Source organism: Venturia canescens, chromosome 6 (assembly GCF_019457755.1).
Source record: "Venturia canescens isolate UGA chromosome 6, ASM1945775v1, whole genome shotgun sequence".
NCBI classification, from domain to species: domain Eukaryota; kingdom Metazoa; phylum Arthropoda; class Insecta; order Hymenoptera; family Ichneumonidae; genus Venturia; species Venturia canescens.
This window is the reverse complement of record NC_057426.1, coordinates 1,793,451-1,817,008: the sequence shown is the minus strand read 5'-3', so window position 1 is coordinate 1,817,008 and position 23,558 is coordinate 1,793,451. Positions and strand designations below refer to the sequence as shown.

The 23,558-nt window shown below is 43.3% G+C and overlaps 2 protein-coding genes across 5 annotated transcripts in view; one reads left to right on the top strand and one right to left on the bottom strand.

Moving 5' to 3' along the window:
• Positions 1–88: 88 nt before the first annotated feature.
• IntS3 (integrator complex subunit 3) lies at positions 89–7,446 on the top strand. Of its 3 annotated transcripts, XR_006261240.1 has the most exons (11): positions 89–412; positions 1,008–1,606; positions 1,720–2,281; positions 2,383–2,578; positions 2,879–3,050; positions 3,133–3,687; positions 3,786–3,879; positions 3,964–4,331; positions 4,432–5,002; positions 5,150–5,296; positions 5,501–7,446. XR_006261240.1 is itself a non-coding variant. In XM_043420902.1 (10 exons), exons 1-10 carry the CDS (start codon positions 338–340, stop codon positions 5,222–5,224), a joined length of 3,267 nt encoding a protein of 1,088 aa, XP_043276837.1. In that variant the 5' UTR covers positions 89–337; the 3' UTR covers positions 5,225–7,446. The 3 variants fall into 3 exon arrangements, 2 of the variants coding, with proteins under 2 accessions (XP_043276837.1, XP_043276838.1); XM_043420902.1 differs by having other exon boundaries at positions 5,150–7,446; XM_043420903.1 differs by having other exon boundaries at positions 90–412; positions 2,912–3,050; positions 5,150–7,446.
• A 1,092-nt stretch (positions 7,447–8,538) lies between these two features.
• Positions 8,539–23,558, bottom strand: part of gro (groucho) — a 51,869-nt gene continuing 36,849 nt past the window's right edge. The window contains exons 5-14 of one of the 2 annotated variants that reach the window (XM_043420911.1): positions 23,439–23,501; positions 23,246–23,332; positions 22,530–22,562; positions 22,061–22,417; positions 12,300–12,353; positions 11,894–12,079; positions 11,330–11,548; positions 11,167–11,234; positions 10,152–11,037; positions 8,539–9,960 (exon numbers count right to left, since the gene is read on the bottom strand). In XM_043420911.1, coding sequence (XP_043276846.1) covers positions 9,853–9,960; positions 10,152–11,037; positions 11,167–11,234; positions 11,330–11,548; positions 11,894–12,079; positions 12,300–12,353; positions 22,061–22,417; positions 22,530–22,562; positions 23,246–23,332; positions 23,439–23,501 — 2,061 coding nt within the window. In that variant the 3' untranslated portion in view covers positions 8,539–9,852. The remainder of the gene's footprint in view (positions 9,961–10,151; positions 11,038–11,166; positions 11,235–11,329; positions 11,549–11,893; positions 12,080–12,299; positions 12,354–22,060; positions 22,418–22,529; positions 22,563–23,245; positions 23,333–23,438; positions 23,502–23,558) is intronic. The other variant, XM_043420912.1, reaches the window with a different exon arrangement.

The window sequence follows — 23,558 nt, the reverse complement described above, 5'->3', positions numbered from 1 at the left end:
AAGGGGAAAAACTCGGCGCTCGGATTGTTGAGCTGCGGAGGTAGGTAGTGGGGGAAGAAGCAGACAGGCGTCACAAGGCGAGAACGAGGAACGCGGTGTGGTGTATCAATGCGCAATCGCATGAGAACGTTTCTCGAGTCGAGGTCTGGAGCGAGGAATAAACAGAGTAGAGAGACCGAACAGAGAGAGAAAGAGCGACGCACCAGCAGGCAGAGACGATCACGATGCTCGGAGGAAACGGCAAGCGGCCAGGGGCACAGGGCTGAGGGCTGAGGGCTCAGCGAGGGCTCTCCTTTTTAATAAAAGAGTTTTATTACGTTTAATTGCGGGCGCAGCGATGGAACAAACCAAACCGCCCTCATCCCGACTACTTAATACGTCCTGCATCGAGAACAAGGACGACTTGGAGGAGGTAACATAAATATTTGAAATAGTCGCTCTTCGGGATACGTATCAAGTGTGATGTCCGCCATTGTTGCGATCGTCGCGCATCACTTTCGGCAGTGGGTGGCGCCACCCCCGTTTACCTTAAACACCCAGTTTACCCGCCAAATACGAAAATAATTCTTCATTTTTTTATATTACATTTCGTATTACGTTTTAGCTGTACTTAATCGACGAGTAAAGATCAAATTATGTGATCGATCCGCCACGTAAATCCCTGCTCAAAGCCCACCCTCAACTTTGATTCGATCTTACGCATTTCCTCTCCTTTTTCCATCACTCCCGTATTTTCTTATTCCAAGCCAGAGTCATCATTCCGATTATTTAATCATGCATTTCAAGCTTGAAGGAGACCTCTTGTTTCATTCATATTTTGACAGGTTATGTGTCATTTATGTCATTCAAATTTCAATGAAATACTATAGAAAAAACGTTTCTTCATACCCTAGCGTTGCTATATTTTGTAAATCAATAAAATTCAATCAAATCCCATTAGAATAGTTCAACAAAACGTGATACAGCGTTAGCCAGAAAACAAATTCACCCAAGTTTTTAATTCACAGAAATTTGAACGCTGCCACACCGTGCTTCAGAATCTGACCTCGGGACTGTCGGAAAAGGAAGCTCACGATACCTTGAACAATGCGGTGTGCAAAGATAAAACTCATGAGGAAGTGTCGTTAGGATTATTGGTGGTGATATTGACAGAGCCTCAAGAAGCGGCCAAAAGTTATAGAGATTTGACGCTGATAACGAGGGATGGATTGGCAATTGTATTGGGCCACTTGAATCAGCTAGTCCTAGAAAGATATTTGAGATTGAATGACGTAGCACGAGGTCAATTGCTGTGGCTGTTACGAGAAATGATAAGAACCAGCGTAGCCAATGTTGATAATTTGTGTTTGAGTTTATTGAGGCACGCAGCCGGCGGCGACACCACACCCAGGAACCTCTTTCTCGTGGATGCTCTTCTTGACATATTTCAAGAGAACAGACCATGGCTCGACAAAAATCCCCTTCTTGTTGCTTCTATTGTTTATTCTTATTTGCGGCTGATAGAAGATCACAGTGCCCCTCATCTAGCTGCTCTCAGACAGAAAGAAATCACTTTCCTTGTTACTCTCATTCGAGAGCGCATGGTGGATTGCTTAGTCATCGGAAGGTTAGTAAACATTTCAAACTTCATTCATAAATCAATGATAACAATTTATTATTGGTAACCACTTTAAAAAGAAGGTAGTTGCAACGAGAAATAAACTTTCTTCATTTTTTCAGAGACTTGGTGAGGTTGCTTCAGAACGTGGCGAGAATCCAAGAATTTGAGAGTCTCTGGAAGGATCTCCTGTTAAATCCAAAGTCCCTATGTCCGAGTTTCACGAGCGTTCTGCAGTTGTTGCAAACGAGAACGTCCAGAAGGTTTCTGCAGTCCAGATTGACTCCCGACATGGAGAGAAAACTCGTGTTTCTCACGAGCCAAGTACGCTTTGGAAATCACAAGCGTTACCAAGACTGGTTTCAGAGACAGTATCTCGCAACACCAGAGTCACAGTCGTTGAGATGTGATCTCATACGATTTATCGTTGGCGTTATACATCCGACGAATGAATTACTGTGTTCAGACATAATACCACGTTGGGCCGTGATCGGTTGGCTTTTGACGACTTGTACCTCGACCGTCGCGGCTAGTAACGCAAAACTCGCACTTTTCTATGATTGGCTCTTCTTCGAACCGGAAAAAGACAACATAATGAACATCGAGCCTGCCATCCTCGTGATGCACAATTCTATGAGGTCCCATCCTGCTGTCACTGCCACACTATTAGATTTTCTATGCCGCGTGAGTTGATATTCAGTTAAAGACAAAACAATACAAGAGATATACATAAAATAGCACAAATTTTATTTTCAACTTTGGCTCAATCGATCTTTCCATTACAGATTATTCCAAATTTCTATCCGGCACTCACGGACAAAGTTCGAAACGGAATTTTCTCCTCGCTCAGACAAATTCTCGAGAAACGTGTTCTTCCCAGTTTGTATCCGCTTTTCGACAGCCCGAAATTGGATCGCGAATTGAGAACGAAAATTCGGGAAACTTTCAAAGAATTTTGTCTACCACCTAATACGGATCCGGGTAACTTACGATCAACTTTGTGGACGTTCGATATTTTTCGAGTCACAAATCAATTTGTTATTTGCATTTCTTCTTATTTTTCAATATTTTCTATTTAAAATTGAAATGGGTTTATTATATTAAATTTCACCTTGAGACGTTTCAACTAATCGCACCATTCTGTATACTTAGTATTGATTGGTTCATACATATTCCAAGCATGATTTTTCCATAAATAATTCTTAAGAATAGTCCGTTGCACGTAAACAAAAGCACTTGAGAGAAGCTTACTAACTTAAATTTTTGCACCGTGTCCCTCAGCAGCGGGTAATAAGGTTCCCATACTGTATTCAGGTAAAATGGAAGAGCTGAACAAGGATTTAGGACCGGGACTAATGCTCGACAATAGTGGAAATTCAGCGATGGAGAATAATCACGTGAGCCATGGACCAGAGCCGGCGTTCAGTGACGATGAAGAAGAAATGCCCTTGAGGTAGGTTTTCACGGGTCGAAAAATGATGTGGTGATGGTGATGCCTCGCAACGTAATTGAGTGAATTTCGATTGAATTTTCAGGATAGTAACAAAAGCGGAGGAGGAAGAGGACGAAGAGGATATTCCGCTTGCGACAGTGAAATTGAAAAACGAGCAAAAAATCGCGGCGGCAAATTGCGTGCCGAAGAAGGATGAAATAACGACGCAATTGAATCTTATTTTGGAGCCTGAGGAACTTAAAGCAGCTGTTGAGAGTTTGCACAGCGAGACCGATAACGAAGTCAAGTGTCAAACGATGGAAAGGATAGTTCAAATGGTGATCGAGGATGAAATCGACGGAGAAATGATTTCTTCTCTCGCGACTTGTATCTCGACCATTCTCGCTCCGCAAATAACGGATCAAATATTCCCTACGGAAAATACCAACGACGAAGCCTTCACCGACAGCATAAGCACTCCCATATTTGTCATGTTTAGAAATCAATTCCAACTCTGTAAGGAAGAAGACAATAGAAGAAAACTTTTGGCCCGAGTATTGGCTGAAATTCAAGCTATACAACCGAGGATAGGGTATCTTTTGTTATATTTCTTGAAGGTTTGGGGCAGAGAAGAGGAAAAACGAGAAGGAGAACCAAGGTTAGTGCTGAAAATCAAAATCGCTGTTTCGTTATTTTTCTCTGCAAAATGGAGTATCAAAAAGAAATGTAAATTATTTCATCTCTTTTGCGTTCCAGTAAACTTTTGAACGACGTCAAAGCATCTGTGTACAAAGATTTTTGCGGACAACGGGAAAAAAAGTTGGAGGCGTGCTTGGTATCGGACCTGAAGGTACTTCTGCTCATGACAAAAATAAGAACTAGGATAAAACTAGTACCTCGGCGTATTTGACCATTCTTTTTCCATTTTTTACAGCTTTGTCACGAAGACAGCATATGCATGTTGTGTTACCTGGTACCTGACGTTTTTACCGGATTCCAAAACGTCACGTTGGGCAACGCGCAACTGTTGCATCTGGTCGTATCGACCGTTGATTCGCGCCAATTGCAAGATTTAATCTGCGAAATAATGCAAGGACATCTGAAAATGTTAAAGAAGGAATCCTTCACGGCGCTCTTGACTGCCAGTTTAAATTGGGAAACTTTTGAACAATATTGCTTCTGGCAATTGATATGTGCTCACGATTTTCCCATCGAATACGTACTGCCGGTTTTACCGAAGCTTCAATTTCGTGATCACGCTGAAGCGCTTACGTCAATATTGTTCATGCTCAAACAGGAAAAGTGAGCATTCCGTATTATAGTTACCCTTGCTATCGATAAATTTACTCCAATTTTCTATTCGTTCAATATTGACAAATATATTTTAATATTAAAATTGCAGACCAACGATGGAACTCCTGAGACAATTACTGGCGCGGCAAAGCGCAGACGGTGACATGTTCGTAGTTGCGGCGTTGCGTTATTGGTGTCGCGACTACGAGGACAAACTTAGTGAACTCTTGGCGAATCTCTTGAGCACGCGTTATCCAGCGACAAGTCCGAACAAGCGAAAGCGTACCGGGGCCAAACAGAATCAACAATCGGGTCCACCGACGGGAGAGCAAGTTTTGGGGCATTTGGATCAGTTGAGGCAACACTGCAACACAGACGCCGAGTTACAGTTGTACCAGACCGAAGGAATGCAACGAGCTCTTCAACAAGCTCAAGCAGCCGGCAGCGATTCGCTTAGAAAAAATTACGGCGACTTATTCGCTCTCGCTGAGGTGAGCGAGGAAAACGAACCACCTCCACCTCCACCAACGAGCTCGTCGAGAAAACACGCGACCGCATCTTCGGGCGCAGCAACTGGGAAAGGACACAGAAAAATTGGAGCCAGTACGAGAGAAAGATCTGCTTCCAAAAGAGCACCCCCGAGAGATAGAACCACCGAGAGTAGCGACCAAAGTAGCGAGGTCAGTAAAAATATAGATTTCATGCGTCTTCAAAAATAAAATCTTGTTTCGCAAGGAACAAAGCTTTTCGTGGCTTTCGTGTTCGTAAATGAAAATTAAATGTGCTATATACAATCGGGTAATTCACGAATGTTTGTGATTGAACAGGAGGAAGAAATCGTAAAACCAAAGCAAGCAAAAAAGAGAAAAAAGATGAACCCGGTGGATTCGGACAGCGACTGACCACCCAGTGTCTTCATACGTCAAATGGACCACTATACGTGTGTGCAGCGAGCTACGTTAGCCTTAAAAACCGTAAGATAATGTTGTAATTATACACCATGGATACACGTGTAGAAAAGCGAGAAAGCGAGCAAGAGTGTGTGGGTGCGTGTTTGTGTGTAAGTAAGGAAGAAAATGAGCGAGAGAGGAAGGGAGAAATAGAGAGCAGGGTATGATTGGGGGTTACGAGTCGAGACGAGGTCGCGATAAAGCTCGGAGTAAATGTATATTTTACAGTTTACTTGAGGAGTTCTATATCTGCTTGGATCGTTGAGCCATTGATGGGGATCGTTAATAGGACCGATTTGGGAAATTCCTCGTCTCGTTACAAAATAGTGTGTACGTATGACGGTTTTTATACATGAAACAGAAAAAATAATAAAAAATACGAATGTGGATCGAACGTAAGTGCTAAACGGATGGAAAAACATCGTGCTTGGAAAATTGAACAGGTGCGTAGTGAGAGAAACGAAAAACAATGATCTCGCGGCTACAATATTTTCATCTCGCGTTACCCGCACTGCCGTTCGTGCAGTTTGTACGAAAATTCGTTATAGTTTTTTTAAATAGAAATTTCGATGAAGATTGAAAAATGGAAAACTTTACGTTATTGTACGAGAAAAATAACTCCGTCGAAAGCCGACCAAAGTGTGTCTCCACTCGTTGAAATGTTGTACGATCGAACGCGTATTTATTCGAGTCTACGCTTAGTCAGCACGACGATTCCCCTGAAAGTAGATCTTTTTGCGTTTTTCTTGCAACTTTTGTACCAGATAGGTTGGATCGAGCGGCCGACTCTGCGTCGCCGTTTTTTTCTCCTTTTTCCTCTGCCGGCGACCTCACAATTCACAATTTGCTCGAAAGTTCCGGCAATTGAGAGCGAATACAAAAGTGCGGTGAATTCGGACACATCGATCGCGCACAGTTGTCTAATACGCCTAGAAATTATTGTAAACAGTTGTTGATATCGTGTATTAAGCGTTTGTAAATTCGACGAATTTATTCATGTTATCCTTTTTTTTTTTATTCAATTCTCGGAACGAAGAGAGCGAACAGGAGAGAGAGAGAGAGAGAGAAAAAGGGTGCAAGAGGGAACAAAAATTCTCAAATGACGATCTCGTAACTGGTAACGAGAGATGGGCTTCAATTTACTATAAAATCTTTATGGAATGAAATATGCACTATTTGTTTTATTTAATTTGCCAATATTCGTTTTCTTTTTTCGGATCGAGACTGGAATGGCATGGAAAACAGTGTTTCAATTCGTTATTCTTTCCATTTTTAAAACTTCTTCGATGCAAAAGTTATTATTCAGAGTTTGCATAAATAATATGTTCCAAGGATAAATTTATCATCAAAATTTTGTACAATAACGATCAATAATTTTACAAAAGTTTACTAGTACTTTTTCTTTTCATCGTGTGCTGCCCCTCTCTGCTCGTATCCCTTCAAGTTTTATCGTACATTTTAATTGAGAGCGCTCTCGACCCGACAACTGCGATAACAGCGAAAGTGTGAGAAAGAGATAGAAAAAATGGTAAACGTGAGGATTGAATGAAATGGGTCAAGAAACGTGAATTACAAACGTGTATTCACCCCGTAATGTGTACATTTCCTGTAAAATCAGTTACTCTAGTTTAAGTAGCTGCGTTATGTATTTTGTAGGTTGTACATATTGAAGCCGCGAAAATGAAACAGGAAAAAAATGGGAAACCGTGAGAAAGGAAAGCGAAAGAAAAGAGAAAATAATTTTAGAGAAAAAGTCGCGCTTGATTCTCAATTGAAACATTGCGTTTATTAACATAAATTTTTCGTCCTTCTCCCCAAGAGCCCAAAAAGACCATTGAAACGAAACAAAAACGCAAGAAAACCGATTAATGAAAAAAACCTCCTTTTTTCGTATTCGTGGTAATTTGCACATTTTGTTTTGCGGTCAAATCGAGCGGGTAAAAAAAAACGTGTACAATGTATTCATAATCGCATAAATGCAATTAATCAAGATTATAGTTGTCAGCGCCATTAGAATTTTTCTACGTGTACATAAGAACGAAAAACAAAACTCAAAATGAAGAACAATTAATAAGTCGACGATAGCATGAATATACTGGGAATTAAAAATAATCAAGGCGTGAAATACCGTGCTTGATGAGTCAGGTGTGACGAATAAGAAAAAAAAAAACAAAGCGCAAAGAAATGAGAAAATGAGCGCGGACTGTACGAAACAAAAAATACAGAGCAAACAAGAGAAACAAAAAAAAATAATACAGAGTGTAAACATTTAATGTTTTTAATGATCTTGTACACATGGATAAACATGTAAATACATTAATAGATTATCGTAATACGAATATAAACATTTAATGTTTTTAACGATCTTGTACACACTGATAACACGTAAATGTAAATACATAGAAGTTACCGAAATTGAGCAAATTACTTGACCCATTTTTACCTCTCAAAACCCCTTTATCAGCATTATTGATTATATCGAATATGTTCCCATCCATAGAAAAGTAATTTTTTTAAAAATTGCCCCCCGACCAAATCAGCCCTGTGAAAATAGGCATTTCAATTATTTCAAAAGGCAAACAAAGATTTTTATACCAAAGTAGATACGCGATGATGAATAATTACTCTTCGATTGAACTTAATTAAAACATTTGAAACCTCGAGTACACTTTTTCATATTGCTAGATGAAACAATCTCTATGACTTGTTTGGTTTTTTCATCTGTGCACGTTTGATACGTTGAATTTCGTTCCCACCAAACTTTTTGCCATGAAAAGAGAAATTTGATGTGAAGCATTTTTTGCTAATTGAATTAAGCTAAGATAGCGGACAAAAGAAATGAAAAATTGAGAAAGATTTCCAAGAGATATAACAAGATAGAAAATTATTGCCGAAAAACAGGGACCGCGAAAGTGCGTGAATGTTGCGAACCGAAAAAATATGTGATTCAAGCGTGGATGTAAAAATGGGTTGAAAAGATGCAAGACTGGTGAATGTTAACGATGTAAAAAAATGAATGTAAAGTATACAAAAACTGTAAAAAAAAAAAAAAAAACATTGTACAAATTGTAAAACGATGGATTACGATTGTTATCAATAATTAATTATAAGATTCGGATGACATTAAAAGTGGAACGAATGAAAATAAGGTCGATTATTATTGATAAATTTCAACGTTATTTTTGTGTCGAATCGACTCTCTCAGGAATAAGGATTCAGGAAGAGAAAATTCGTTAGCAAAGAAATATCAATAGCATCGAAAATCGTTCTTTGTGGCATTCGTTTTTATTCTGTTTATTTCGTTTTTTTTTCTTGTTTTGTTTTTTAATATCACACTGAGAGATGGAGAAAGACTGGCTCCATGCAAGATAATAAATAAAATTGCAATATTAATCGTCACGTATTTATTGCTAGATTGCGGAGCGAGAGGGGGGGAAGAGATGGAGAATTATTGGTGCCAGTTTTCTCGTGCTAGAAAATGACCGTCGGAAAGGACGATACGTGAACTGGCGCGTTATGATACATCTTAGGGAAATATATAATTTCTGTTCCTTCTTCTCTCTCCGATGTTTTACATTCCTGATGTGCAAAATGGCACCCGTTTTGATCAGTGTTCTTTCGAGAACCACATTTATTATTGATTATTAGTGAAAAACTCATATTAAAAAAAAAAAGTTTACAGAATTTCAACGCTGTGAAGCTGGCACACGCGCGGTTTGCGTCACTTCTCGTTATTCCAAGTCGCTCACTGAAAAACCGTTCGTCTATTTTAGTAGAGAAATAGTTTGTTTCGTTTGTGCACGCCTGAAAATTATTTTTACATTCCCACAATTGATCAGATCGTGCAACGATTTTTTTGTACAGAAATATTATTACACACGTCACACACTCGTTGAATTTTTTTGTTTGCACGCGATTAGCGTACTCCGGAATTGTTTAATAGAAACTATCAGATAATCCGACGATTCAGCAACGAAAATTCTTATTCCTGTGTACTTGTCAAATCAATAAAAAAAAAAAAAATGATTCATTCCGAAACGCTGTTTTGTGTTAATTGCATTTTTAGGTCAAAGTGTGTGTGTGTGTGTGCGTGTGTGTGTCTTGAGCGCATATCCCAAGAGGAAAGAGACGACTTTAGTCAGTCACGCCTACACGTAATTATATCACTCGTTTGGCCAGCGTTCGGCACGTTCTAACAACGATGTCCGTTCGGCCATTTTTTACTATACAAAAATGCAAGGAGGAGAATCCCGAAGCCAATGATCGTAGATCGAAGTGAGACGCTCTTTGTATTCATCCAGACGTTTTTTTTTTTATTTCCCCCCTTATTTCGCTTTTCCTCTTCGTCTTTTCAGCTGACCCCTGCTTTACAGGCCCTCCCCCATTGCGTCGTCCTCAACGTAACAATTGTTGCATATATTTTATAGTATATATATATACACGCACGATGGAAAAGAGTGTCTATTAAGGCCGCGCTGAGTCTCCGCAACGGCAGAGACTCCATTCGTCCTATAATTATCCATCATTTATATTATTTCTTTCGCTCGGGCGCGCGTTCCCTTCCTTTCGGTACGTTCCTTCTAGTAAATTACTTCGTAGACCGTAGCCTTTTTGTCCCCGGAACCGGTAACAATGTACTTGTCGTCGGTCGAGATATCACAGCTTAGCACCGATGACGATTCTTTCGTCTAGAAAATGAGAAAAACAAAAGAAAAATAGAAAAAACGAAAAACGAGTTGATTATAATGCTATACGATGACGCAGGGCTTTTTTAAAGTGCAATCAATTCCAGAGAGCGATTCGTCTTTCGAGCCGCCTTCTCTAAAAAGAGTTGAAATAATGTATACAAGGAGAGATAGAAAAAGGAGTATGCAAAGACCTGAAAAATGTTAGCTCCGTAAGGTGTGCGCCAGGCATTAAGGAGATTGTCCTTGCCGGTGGAGACGAACCACTTGCCGCATGATGCGAATTTCAACGAGAGAACGCACGACTCGTGCAAATGAAGCTGATACTTGTCAGTTTTGGTGGCGTGTAGGACTTCGACGTTGGAATTTTCCATACCAACGGCGAGCCATTCGCCGGTGGGACAATAGCCGAGCGAGAATATTTGTGAAGTAAAATCGTGTTGTTGTAGCTGGCGTCCTTCGCGCAAATCCCACGATCTGACGGTGTTGTCGAGACCGCCGGTCCACAATTTGGAGCCGTCGGCGGAAATGTCGATGCAGGAGGCGCCGTCGGTGTGACCTTGAAACTGTCGTACGAGAGTTTGATTTTGCAAGTCCCATACAGCGATATTACCGTCGCTGCAACAGCTGAAACAGACTTTCGAGTCTGGTGATATCGCGAGGGCGTAACAGGCCGGCGCCGAGGACGTCAATTCCGCTTTTATCCGCGGCGTCGGACTCACCAAATCCCAAATACTCAATTGGCTCGCTTCACCACCCACGATCAATGTTCTACCATCGGGCAAAAGTTTCACCGAACGTATGTAATTGTCCCGCTGCAAACAATCCAGCTGGGATACCGGCTTCGGTACGCTGCTACCACCGTTACCCACACCAATGTCCCACACTTTGACGCAACCCTTGCCCCCCGTGTACACGTATTTCGTCGGATTCGAAATCGTCACCGCGCACACTACTTCACCGTGATTCAACGTGTTTATCTGTCGCGCGTGACGCGCTATTCCTGGACCTACAAGCGCGTCCGTTGGAAATGGCACTGGCTGCAATTGACCATCGCCGTTTGTGTGAAACGAATAAGCGCTGTTAACAATTTCAACAAACAAACAAAAACACACATACGTACACGTTTATTAGCTCATCGAGACTCGTATTCTTTTTTTTTTGTTTTTTTTTTTCTTCCTTTTCTTCATTCTCATTATTCATACTCACGGTTTACCACCTGAAATGTTGTTCAGGCCATTGGTCGACGGTATCCTTACGTGGCTGTCGAAACCGAGCTGCGGATATGTCCAATCAAATAAAATTATCCTCGCTACTCAAAGTCCCAATAAATACAAATTATCTATTAAATTTTTCAAATTATTTCTATTACCATTGAAGATCGCGCGTAAGGCAAGCTGCTGTACGAAGAGGGCGACTGGGGTGGTTCATTGCCGCGGGAGGGCAAGCCCTGATAACCCTGAGGCGGCGTTTGCCTCGACGATGGCGGATGATAAACCCGCGATCCCAAGACTCCAGGGATGCCCCCCATAGTTGGGGTACAACTGCGAGATCCCCTCGCTGCCGCTACAGGGGTACCCGGCTTGTCGATCTGTAATTTCAATGAATCTCACTAAATTCGCATCGGGCAGGAAATAACGAGTCAATCGTAGGGGACAAACGCGCGAAACAAATTCCGAACGAACAATATTACGTCAAGAAACACTTTTTCAATCATTTTTTACTTTCGTTATAACTTTTGAGGTCTTTCGCTGTTTTTTTTTTTTTTTTTTTTTTTTTTCAATTTTCAACTACTTTGCGTAGGAAAGCAAACCGGAAGCGAGTTCCCAGAGATTCGGAGGGTTTTGTGTAATAATATTTAATCGAGTTTCACGGATCGCTAAACCAGATCGGTCGCATCGATCGATCGAGAAGCTTGCTCTTCGCAAGATCTTACATCTTTACTTTTCAGAGAGGGAGTGCTTCGAGCTGATGAGCTTCCGCTCCGCGAGGGTGGTCTGTCCTTGACCGAAGCAGGACCCGAGCCGGATATCGGACCACCGTGACCGGTCAAGCTGTGCTTTTCCAGATTTCCGTTCTCCCGATGATCCGAATGGTCGCCATTCGTGTGAGGTGACGCGGCCTTCTCGTCGTTCGATCGTGTGTGTCGTAAGAATCAAAGAAAAATACAAGAATTGATGCATTAAACTCGTCGTTCTGAATGTTTCAAGATGAAATATCACACCCAATTTAATGGCAACGAACGCTCATTTTTCTTTGTTTCATGATAAGTATCGATGATTTTCATTTTGATAATATTGTTGCGCGAGGAATGAAAAAACAATGCAGAAAAGTCGTTTCACCTCGTTCGCGACGTCGACGACAAGATCCTGATCGCTCTTCTCACCGTCGCTATCCTGTAACAGAGCAAATAATAAAATATAGCTGTATAAGTTTTCAAATTGTTTTGTGAAATTGATGCTGGAGCGAGTGGATCCGGATGGTCGGGCTTTCCATTTCCAGGATATCAAAGGATCGTTTATTTCGTTGCGAACATGCTACGATAATAGGAGGAGTAACGATTTACCGAGGGAGACAGTCGGAGAGAAAGAGAAAGAGAGAGAGGGAGAGAGAGAAACAAAAGGGGTCGAGATCGATCGTCGTAATACAAACAGACTGTCTCGAGTTTCGATGGAGCGTGTATTCCCTTGTTATCGCATTATATCGTGATAACGTACTTATCAATTCGTTATAGGTAGGCGCGCGGGATCGGTAGTTGGGCGTATATTCGATGCCGCATAATCATAATTTCACCTTTCGCGCCTTTCTTTTTTCCATTCACGGAAAATCCCGGCCATTAGAAAAGTCAAAGGAACATTTAAAAAATTCGCTCATTCGTTATCGATAATCTTGATGTATTTCGCAAAGCCTCTCGGTTGTCTGACAATGATAGGCAATGAGATACACAACAATTTTTTTATCTTTGCTTCAATTGAACGATCAATTCATGCGAATTTTGTACGAATATAATTTTTTTTTACGCACTTTACAACCATCACGATCAATTGATGAGACTGAGAGGAATTTGGGGAAGCAAAGGCAAAGGCTCGAGTTTTTTAAATGTAAACCCTTTCAGGGCTTTCGGAGTAAAAAATGACTTTTGCGTAACACAAGAAGTGAGTGTTTTTTCGTAAACTTTGAAAGTGTAATTTGTAATTAGGATGAATTATTGATAATTCGTTAAAATTTGGGTGTCCGTGTATTCTACATTGGTATTTAGCCAGGTGAGGTGTCTCTCCTCCCTTTCTTAATCCAGGTATGCATACGTTTATCGATGTATGAGGCAAGGGGGATGGTCACAAACGAAGCCGATAAGGGATTACGGGAGGAGCGTGAGACGCGCAATAAATTTGTGTACGGACGATGAACCTGGGTAAATAGAGAGGCATGTGGTAGTATTGATTTCAGTGGTATTAAGGGGGTGACGAGGGAGTTTTGCTGGAGGCGGTGTTGGAGAGAAGGAGAAACACGATGGTAGTAGCGGTTAGAGAATAAGGGAGCGAGAAGAGCGCGGAGAAGAAGGCGAAGTAGAAGAGGAAGAGGAGCTAAAGAATGGGGAAAAACGTAATAAAAGAAGCAAAAGAAAAAGAGAGACACGGAGCCAGGGAGAAAAGAGGCGAAAAAATATGGAGGAATAAAAAAATAGGAAGAGAAAAGAGAAGACCGAAGAGAGAAGGGAAGCTTTTACCCCTCGGCCTGCTCGTTCTAGCATTAAATATGATACAAATGTTATCATCCCGTCTATTCCATTCCCTCTGTGCGGTAAGAAGGCCACGAAGCGACCCAATCAAAACCCTCTTACTTCTATACCACCTCTTCCTCCGGAACTCCCAGCATCCTAACTCCTGGCGAGCCCTCCCCTCACAATTTTCCTGCCTCGCTTCCTCAGACTCCTCTTTCGCTTTTCATTCCTTTCCTCCTTCTCTCCCGGCATCCTCTCGTCCTTTTGCCACTCTTTTTAACGAGTCACCTCTCCTGGACTCTTATTCAACCACCTGCACCTCCGAGCTTCCTCCCGTACCATTTTCCCTCCCTTCTTCCCTCTCTCTCGCTTTCCCTCTTCATTTCCTTTTCTCACCTCTCTTTCTCATCCTCAAAACCACCGAGTCTCTACGTGCCCACCCCAACGTTACCGAGGATCACGCTATTAACGGCAGTTCTATTATTCCATCCCCTCCAAACTACCTCCTTGCCCCTCGAGCCTCCCCTTCTCCTTTCTCCCCTGAGAATCCACTAATTTTTTTCATTCACATTATTCCCCTCACTTTCTCTCGCCTTCTCTCATTTCATCTACTTTCTTTCGTATATTTTTATCGCGCTCGTCCTTCACTCTCGTGTCTCGTCGGCAAAGCTCGCCCCGACAACTCCCGGCGCTCTTTTAATATTTACCTTTTCCATTATTTTTATTACTTTATTTCGGTTGTTATTTTTTCCAACTTGCTTTCACGAAAAGTACTGAAATTCCAATCTTTCAATAATTCACTCACCGCACGTCACTCGATATGCTTATCAACGACTCGGAGATCTTTCCTTTCACAGCTTCTTATTTCACAACGATAAAAGCACTTTCGCAGGAAGCTTTGCTCATTCGGTTTATTAATTGGCTCGTCGTATTTTTGAAAATACGATAATTTTCCGCGACGCGCATTCGATGCGAATTTCTCTAATTAATCGTAAAGAAAAGAGGGGAAGAAAGAGTTGAACAAAAATACAAAGAATCACAAAAGAAGAATAAAAGTAGGAAATTAATGGTTCGGGGCGTTCGAGACAAGGAGAAGCGAGTAAAAAAATGTGAATGAGAATGAAAGAGAGAGAGGAAGAGAAATGGAGTGAGGGTAAAAAGTTGGTAAAAAAAGAGACCGCAAGGTGGAAAAAGGGAAGAAACTCCCCCGCCGTCGGTAAGACGCAGAGCGGTCTTGCAATTTAACTTTTACGATACCTCTCTCTCTCTCTCTTGTACTTTCCTACTCCCCAACGCGACATTGCTTTTCCAGGGATGCGAAACGTTGCTCTCCACATAGGTACACCGGAGGTCCGGCTCTTATCTTTGTACTTCATTTTGTCTCAGGCTTTCGGCAGCGAAAAACATACAAAAAAAAAAGTAATTCTCGAAGCTGACTAACTTTTCTGTATTGTAGAGACGACTCGAAACTTTCATTTCAAGCAGACGAGCCGTCAAACGATCGATGATAAGTTGCTGGCTCAAATAATGCACTACGATTTAGTAAATTTCTTTCCGATCCAGTTGGCCTTCAGGCTCGAGAAAAGCTCCAAAAATGGAGAGCACCCAACAAAATTGGGATGAAATAAGATAAGAAGAAAAAAATGAGTGGCTCGGGGCGTCGCGATTCTGCTCGAACGATGAGACACGGTCAGCGGAGAGTCCTTCATATAACTGTATGGATTCGAAACCTGGGCGTAAAACACAACGCTGAGGGAGGGAGGAAAGGCGGCGAGACACGCCGCGTGCGAAAGAGACAGGCAGAGGGATTTACGGTGGAGGATACGGGTCCGACGGGCAGGGGGCGGGGGCCGGTGGCCGTCATACAATAAATACGATATTTGCGCTGGCCCTGGCCGGGGGAGGAGGGCGAGAAGGCGACGGAGGCTTGCGGGGGGTGAAAACCCGAGAAAGGGGGCGGGAGAAAGTGGAAGGGAAGAGTTGGTAAAACGAGAGAAAAAGTGTAACAAGAGAAAAGAGTGAGCAAGCGTGTAAAAGAAGTAGTGTGTGTAAAGTTTACACACAGACAGACGCGCGCGCGTATATAAATGTAGGGAAAGAGAGAAAAGCTTTGGGATCTGGCTGGGCTCTCTTCCATTCTACTGCCGTTGGTGGTGCGAGAGATGGCCGGGTTTCCGAGACAGAGAGAGAGAGAGAGAGAGAGAGCGAAGGGAAAGAATGAGAGAGCGGTGTATGTCACTGTATATACGTTTTGTGGCATGAGCGAAAGACCTGGCAGAAAAAGAAAGAGAGGAAAAAAAGCAGGAGGGAAAAAATGCGAGGGCAAGGGAGAAAGAAAAATACGAGAGTCCAGCAGCCAGGAGGGAGAGAGAGAGAGAGAAAAAGAGATGGAAATATAGATCGACGGAGAAAAAGACGAGGGGGTGAGAAAAAATATATACACATAGAAAGAGAGAGAGAGGGTTTGGTATAGATTTTTATGTCTACGAGAAATACAAAATGATGGATATAAACCTCCTGCACTCCGCCTCACCAGTCTCCTTCTCTTTCTCTCTCGTTCGCTTTCCTCCTTCACCACTGCGCTCGCCCTCTTTCCCTCCCCGTCCCATGCCCCCCCTTGTGTACTTCGCAAGAGCCTCACACCCTTCCGCCTACTCTTGCACTTCTTTCTCTCACTTTCTCCCTCTCTCTGTAGATATATGTATGTCGAGTGAGCCGAGTGTATACAGATATATGTGTCGAGGGACAACACCTCGTGGCTAGCAGAGGCACAAGTCCTCCCTCTGACTCCTCTCGCGATACCGCGCGCGACCGTCGCTGCGCTAGTCCCCTCGCATTTTACTCTCGCTCCCATATCTCTCGGCCTCTTTCTCTCTCTTTCCGGCTCTCACGTTTCCCAACTTGGCAAGACCCAACCTAAACGTACGCGAGCCCGGCTTGAGCCCCGAGAAAGAGGGCGGGGGGAGGCAGGGTGAGAGGGCTCGGAGGACATATAGCTTCGCCTCCTACCTTCCTCCCTCGCTCTCCCTTTCTCCGTTTCTCTTACTATCCCACTTGGCTCCCTTCCGCATCCCCCGGCTGCACCCTCTTCGCAACTCGCGGGGCTCTCGAGCTCTCTCGCGAAAGCTCCGAGCGAATGTTTTGTCATCATAGCCACCCCCCGCCCTTTCTCGCCACTTTTCTCGTCTTTTTCTTCTCCCGCTTTCTTTCTTCTCGCTTCTTTCTTTTTCTCCTGCTTGCCTCGTTCTCGTTTGCCACAGATTTCTGCGACTCGCTTTCTCTCCCTCTCTCCGGCCCTCTGACTTTATCTCTTCTTTTCTGCCTTTCTTTTCCATTCTCTTATTTTCTCGATCTCCTTTGCTTCTTTCTCTTCACCGCTCCCTCCATCCATCCATCCACATACAGAAACTAACGCTCTCTCACTCTCCTTTTTTCTCTCTCATACTTTCTCTCCCTTTTTCTATCCCTTCCGGTTTCTGTCACTTCCACCCTGTAACCCCAGCAGCACAGCCGTACACTTTCGAGACGAGAAATATAAGCGAGCGCATGCACTCGCCATTTTCACTCCCAACTCGCTCCCTCGCCCTTCCGCTGTCATTCTCGTTCTCTTGTAGCTGCAACTGCAGTCGTCATATATAGCGGGCATTCTCAACGTTCCTTTCCTTTTCCCCTCCCCCTCGTCCACTCTTCATTTTTCTCGTTTTTATTACTTTTTTTCACCCCCGTTCTTTTCCCCTCACCCTGGAAGCGCCTTGTTCCTGGCGCACTGTATTCACGCGATTTTGTCTGAAATTTTACTCTCGTTCACGAGCTTCTTTCACGTGTGCGACATATTTTTAATTTTTGGTCGTCTGCCTTTTTACATGGGTGGTTTCCTCTCTCTGGATTTAAACGAATTCCGTCGCAGGGGTAACAGTTTCCGCTGAATATCGTCAAAAAAAATTCAATGCGCGCCGAGTGGATGAAATAGATTAAAACCCAAGCTTTTTTTCGTCTAAGAAAACTGACGATAAAAATGGCAAATAAAATTGACAAGCTCGTGGAAAAGGAATTTTTTAAAACTCGTCACAACTTTCAATAACGGTATGAAGGTAAAAACATTTGGAAAAACGTAGACGTCAAAAGCGAGCGAAATAAAGCTGTGTAAAAAGCTTCTCCGTTATTTGTCGGCGTGGAAAAAACGGTTTGTTCGATTTGCACATCCTTTCCTCTCGCATACAGAAACGAAATGCATACGTACATATATATACCGAGTACCAACAGTCAAAGACCGACGCATCGGTAATATCTCGTCTTGCTGCGTCTCTCTTATCGCTCTCTTTTCCCTTCGCTCGCTTTTCAAGTTTCCTCCCTCCGCTCCGCGTTCTCACCTCGCTCGTTCTCTCTTTCGTTTCGCGCAGCTTCGAAAAAGCCGAGGGAGAGAGAGAGAGAGAGAGAGAGAGAAAGAGTACACGGCTTTGAGTAGAAGCAGCAGAGAGGCGGAGGCCTCTTCCGGATGCGACAGGGCTTCACCAGTCGGCGCATTTTATTTTCGACTCTCTTCTTCCTTTATTTTTGCCCTCCCTCGGCCCGAGCTTTCGCGCTTTACCGCGAGCAGTAATTTTCGTTTTTTCCATCATTTAGGCGAGCGTCTTCCGACAAAAAAGCGGCGGACAGCGAGAGAAACGGAGGATCGGATTGAAAAAGTTTTTAATTGATTAATTTACACGGGGCATTCGAGCGAGCTTTGATCGCAAGCGCGCTGCAACTCCACACACTCGCTTCTTTCATTAGTGTGTAAATAAATGATAACCGCGTCATCGAGTGATTGAACGTGACGCAAATTCAACCGGTTATTTGGATCGCTTGTAACGTCATCCGGGCGTATAAATCAAATTCTAATTAATCTCCTTTCGATTACGGAGCGAATGCAGCTCCGCAGAGATGCCGAGCTCGATCGATCTCATTTCACATTTTTATGCATCGATTAATAAATCATTTCATTATTCTCCACATATTAAGCTAATGGATCATATTTTCAATTAGACAAATTTCGATTTTATCTCTTTTTTTTTCGTATCTCACGGCGCTCGTTCCTTCCCTCCATTTATAAATAATAAATATAATAACACATTAATAACAACAGTAACGAATGTGTCGTTGGACGAAGGAAGATCCTTCTTTGATTTACAGAGCGTTTGTAACGTTCGTCCGTAAATATATACGGAGGATTTGTTTTCATTGCATTTTTAATGGGGCTGATACATAAATCAAAGTTCAACCTCCCGATTTCGGAGCGAATATCTGTCGGGGGATACGGCAGTTTCCCGAAAGTACGGAGGATCATAAAGAAAGTATCGGATAAAGAGGGGGGGGGGCGGGGGCGGGTGCGGGGGCGAAAGCGAAAGAGGAAGAGGAGCATGAAAGGAATAAAAAATGGAGAGAATAGGAGAGAAATAAAGGATAAAGAAAGGGGAGCATGCGCGAGAATGGTTGAGAATAGGTAGAGCTAGGACAAAATTGAACTTCGGAAGGGATGACATGTGAATATGTGTGTGCAATGTGTGTAGAGAACAACGAGAGAGATTCGCGATCGTATATATAAAAATGAGAGAGCGAGAGGAGAAGAGAGGGCTGAAGAAAAAAAATGCAAGTGAGAAAGAGGAGGTTGGAAGGGGCAGGGGCGGAACGAGGAACGTTGGACAGTGACGAGAGGGTGGTTGGGGAGAGAGCCGCAAAATAAACTGTAACCACCCCGTTGCACCCCCGAAGCCCAGAGCCTCTAGTTCCAAGCATTTCGCCCTCCATCCCCTGCGCGTTTTTTTTCTCTTTCCTTATCCACACTCGTGCAGACCCGCGTACATAGCCGCACATCCACGCACGTAGACGCAAACATTTTCGCTCTTTTCTTCCGTCTCTTTCTGGCCTCGAGCCGCGCGTTCCTGGTGTTATATAGCGCGGGGCGATCCCGTTGCTTCTCCGGCCGCGCTCTCTCCCCCGGCTCCGCGAGAGAGCCTCTGCCAAATAAATTACACCGCCTCGTGACGCGAAAAAAATCCAACGAGTGTGTTGCGAGAGATCGACCGAGAGAGAGAGAGCGCAGGGAAAAAAGAGGAAAAGAGAAAAATAACGAAAGCAGGGAGGGCACCAACGCACAAAAAAAAAGAAACAAAGAAACAAAGTCAAAGAAAAAAGATACAGAGAAAGATGGAAAGAGTTGAGGGTGATTCGCGGATAGAGAGACGAAGAGGACCGCGGCGCGAGGGGCTCGGTTAGCGAGAGCGCGCGCGACAACAAGGGACGAGCGAGGAGAGAAAAAAACATCGCACGGGATAAAGAACGAACGAGAGCCCCAGCGACGCGAACGAGCAACAGAGAAAGCGAAGAAAAAGAAAAGAGTTGGAGCAAGATGAAAAAGGATGGAGGATCAGCGAACAAACTGCGACTTTGAAGATCAGAATTTATATACATGTATGTACGTTCACGCTCGTGTGCGACTCTCTGTGTGTGCGAGTATTTTTTTTTTTTTTAATAACAATAATAATAATAATATAAATATGAATGTACGTGTGTTCATATATTTTTTGAATAACGATGAAGAAAAAGGGATAAAGGGAGACTAGTAAAGTGCATACTTTCACGAATACACGGAACCCATATGCACCGCACCGAATAGAGGAAGGGGCGAGCGCGAGAAAGGGAGAAAGAGAGGAAGACAGAAAGGCTAACTTTGAGGGCGAAGAGAAAAAAAGGGATGCCGATGGTTTCGGGGTGGGAGCGCCATGTACAGGTTCGCTTTAATTAGTTCGACGTGGTCAGATGAAAAATTCGAGCCTCTCGCCCCCTCTTCCGCACTCATACTCCGAAAGAGCAAAACTGAAAGAGAGAAAACTTGCTTTATTTTTTGGCCACCCTCAACCGCTGCTTCTCCGATCGGCAACTCCTTTCTTTACTTCTTTTCGTTCCATCATTTTGTCGTTATTATGGATTCTCTCGGCTTTATGGCTCCAACTTTTTTTCCTGTTACCGCCTCAACATTTTTTCCCCAACGTTCTTTATCCAGTTTTGTAAAAATTCATTTGGAAAATAGCTCGCGATGAAACAACGAAAATTCGACCAATTTTCATCCCTCCTCAACACCTTTTTTCGTCACTAATTACTCGCGGTGCGAATCGGTATACACCCGCGAAACTCCAAGTTTGCTCGCAACCCGAGTGCACAGCTCCGATATTGTTGTAAAGTTGCTACGAGCAAATTACGTACGAATGCCTGAGGGTGGCCTCTGCTCCGGATGGGCACGGGGAAAATAGTTGGAGAATTTCGAAAAGTCTCGTATACATTTGTGCACATATATTTACAAGGGAAATAGTGTATCCTATTATGGACGACACCAGAGTTCACCGCATCCTCATTGTTTCCGTACGATACTCGAGTTATCAACGTTGTTTCTTGGAGGCTACTGCACAACGATAAAACAATCCTTCGTTCGAGTCTTCGGCTTCCGGATAAATTCACGAGTTTCTCGTACAAACGAAAGATCTTCGGATCGAATGTGAGAGAAAAGTGACTCGAAACGTTGAGATTTTGGAGAAAAATTGAAAAAGAAAAAATAAATAAATAAAATGCTCGAGTTTGTGACTCGAGACCATTTTTTTCAAGGAATATAAATAGAAAAAGCTGCGAAAAAACCAGTTATTTTGAGTGCTGAATTATTCGCAATTGAGGGAGCGAAATATTCTCAAAATGAGAGAACAGTGAGTCGCTCTTTTGGATCGTTTACTCGATTCCATCTTGGCGATAATCCGGCAGAATTTCATGACGAAGACGAATGGGGGCGGAGGGCGTTCTAGCGGAACTAAAAGCTCAAAGCTACAGGGCATGATAAGAGGAAAAAAGGGGTGGGAATGGGAGAGAGCAGGGCGGAGGGGGGAAGAGGAAAATAGGATTGAGCAAAGGGTTATGAAAGGAAGGAAAGAGACGGAAAAAGAAAGGGTGCGGAAGAAAAATAATCCAATTTAGTATCCTCGTCCGTCTTAGAGACGAAGGGTTTGTGATAGCCGCGCGAGAGGCGTTTCGAGGGCAGCGGTGAAAAAGTAGAGAAAAACTAACGCTTTACCGGACCAGAGATGCCTCTGTCTTTCTTCTCATTTTTTCCCTTTTCCTCTCCATTTCTTTTTCTCTATTTGCTCTCCCTATTTTCGCAGTTTTAATTATTCGAAGCATTCTCAGCCACAGAACGCGGCTTAGCTCATTCGGCTTCATCCGTCGCCTCGTCTCAAAAACTTAATAAAATCGAATGTAATTTCGGAATAACACACATAATTTTCAATGAAACGATTCCCAGCGATGGTTCGTAATTGGAATATGGATTTTTGGAAATAGTCAAAAATAAATGAAACTCACGTGTCCGAGTTTTTCCTCTTTCCGGCGTTTCGGATCGCTCTCGACTTCGGGCGTTCGCGAACGGAATTTCTCCGGTGGCGATACGGACCGTCTTAACCTGTCGTCGGCAAGAGAAATGGGTTTTCGATCCTCGGGAGTTTCGGCAGCGGCCCGATGCTGCTGAAGATCGGTTGGTTTGAGGAGCGATTGCGCTTGCACTTGGGCGGTCGCGGCGGCCGCCGCGGGGTGAGGGGGCAGCGCTAAATGGGGTGGAACACCGGCGGCGGCAACGGCAGCCCCGGCAAAACCGAGAAGTCCGGCCGGCGGTAAACCCCCGACAACTGCCCCGTGTGGCAATTGTTGTGCGTGAATTTGTTGCTGGACACAAAGAAACGAGACGTTCCGACGTTAGAGCGCTACCGAGGCCTTCGAAAAATTCATCTTTTTTTCCGACATATATTCGACCCTACTTTTTAATCGGAGCACTCACCAGAAGCTGCTGCAATCCCTGCTGTTGCTGTTGCTGCAAGAGAACATTTATTTACAGAGTGAATAGAAGCGAGGCGATCATTTCGAATGGACAATCGAGCTCGAATAAGTGTTCTGCTGTTCAATGACTTTCCAGAATTCTCAATAATAACTTTCTCCTCGATTTCCGCTTTCCCAGACCAGAAAACTCGCTTCTCTCTGATCGATTTTCTTTGAATATGTGAACCGGGTAAATCCGTATTATAATTTTCGTATTTTTGAATATCTTTTAAAAATCTGCCCAACTTGATGATTATTTTTACTTTCCAATCCCTTTTATTTTTCCCTGGATTTCTAACAATCGAAAAATGAAAGTCTTTCCTCGCAGTGATGGGGGATTGACAGAAATGTCAGAAATCCGTACGATCGTTTGAAAGTTGTAAAGACAGCGCGATCATTCGTTACTTCTTTCTTTCCTATATTTCGTGGTCCGGATCGAAATTTCTCAATTTTCACCGTTCAATTGATGACCCCGTCGAATTCTCGAGTGACCGGATCGGGCTCTCACGCGAAATACAAATTTAGGCTAAAATTCGTTGATTTACGATTACGAAAAAGGGATCCCGGTGCGGCGATGCGTTTTGCACGAACAAACGAGCGGTCATCCCCGAAGGTGTGCGAGGGCGAGTCTCGAAAGCGACGCGTGTACGAAGAAAGGCGATCTTGCTCGTAACTTACCCCGATAATGGCGTTGAGCTCGTTCATGGTGACTTGTTTAGCCCTCTCCACCGCATTGGCAACTTGCTGTTGATTCTGTAAAGCATGCTATTATTATCGCGTCGTCGTCGACCCTCCGTTAAGCGCGTTAAGTACGCGTTAACGCGGCACACGGTGGCCGCGTCGATTACTAAAGGAATCAATGTAAACTCACCTCTTGTGCGAGGCAGGGTATCAACTGGGAAATAATGACGCTCAATCGTTTCGCGATCTCGGTCTGAAATGGTTAAAAAACACAGACAATCAAAAAATAAGTACTCGAATACGAATAGTC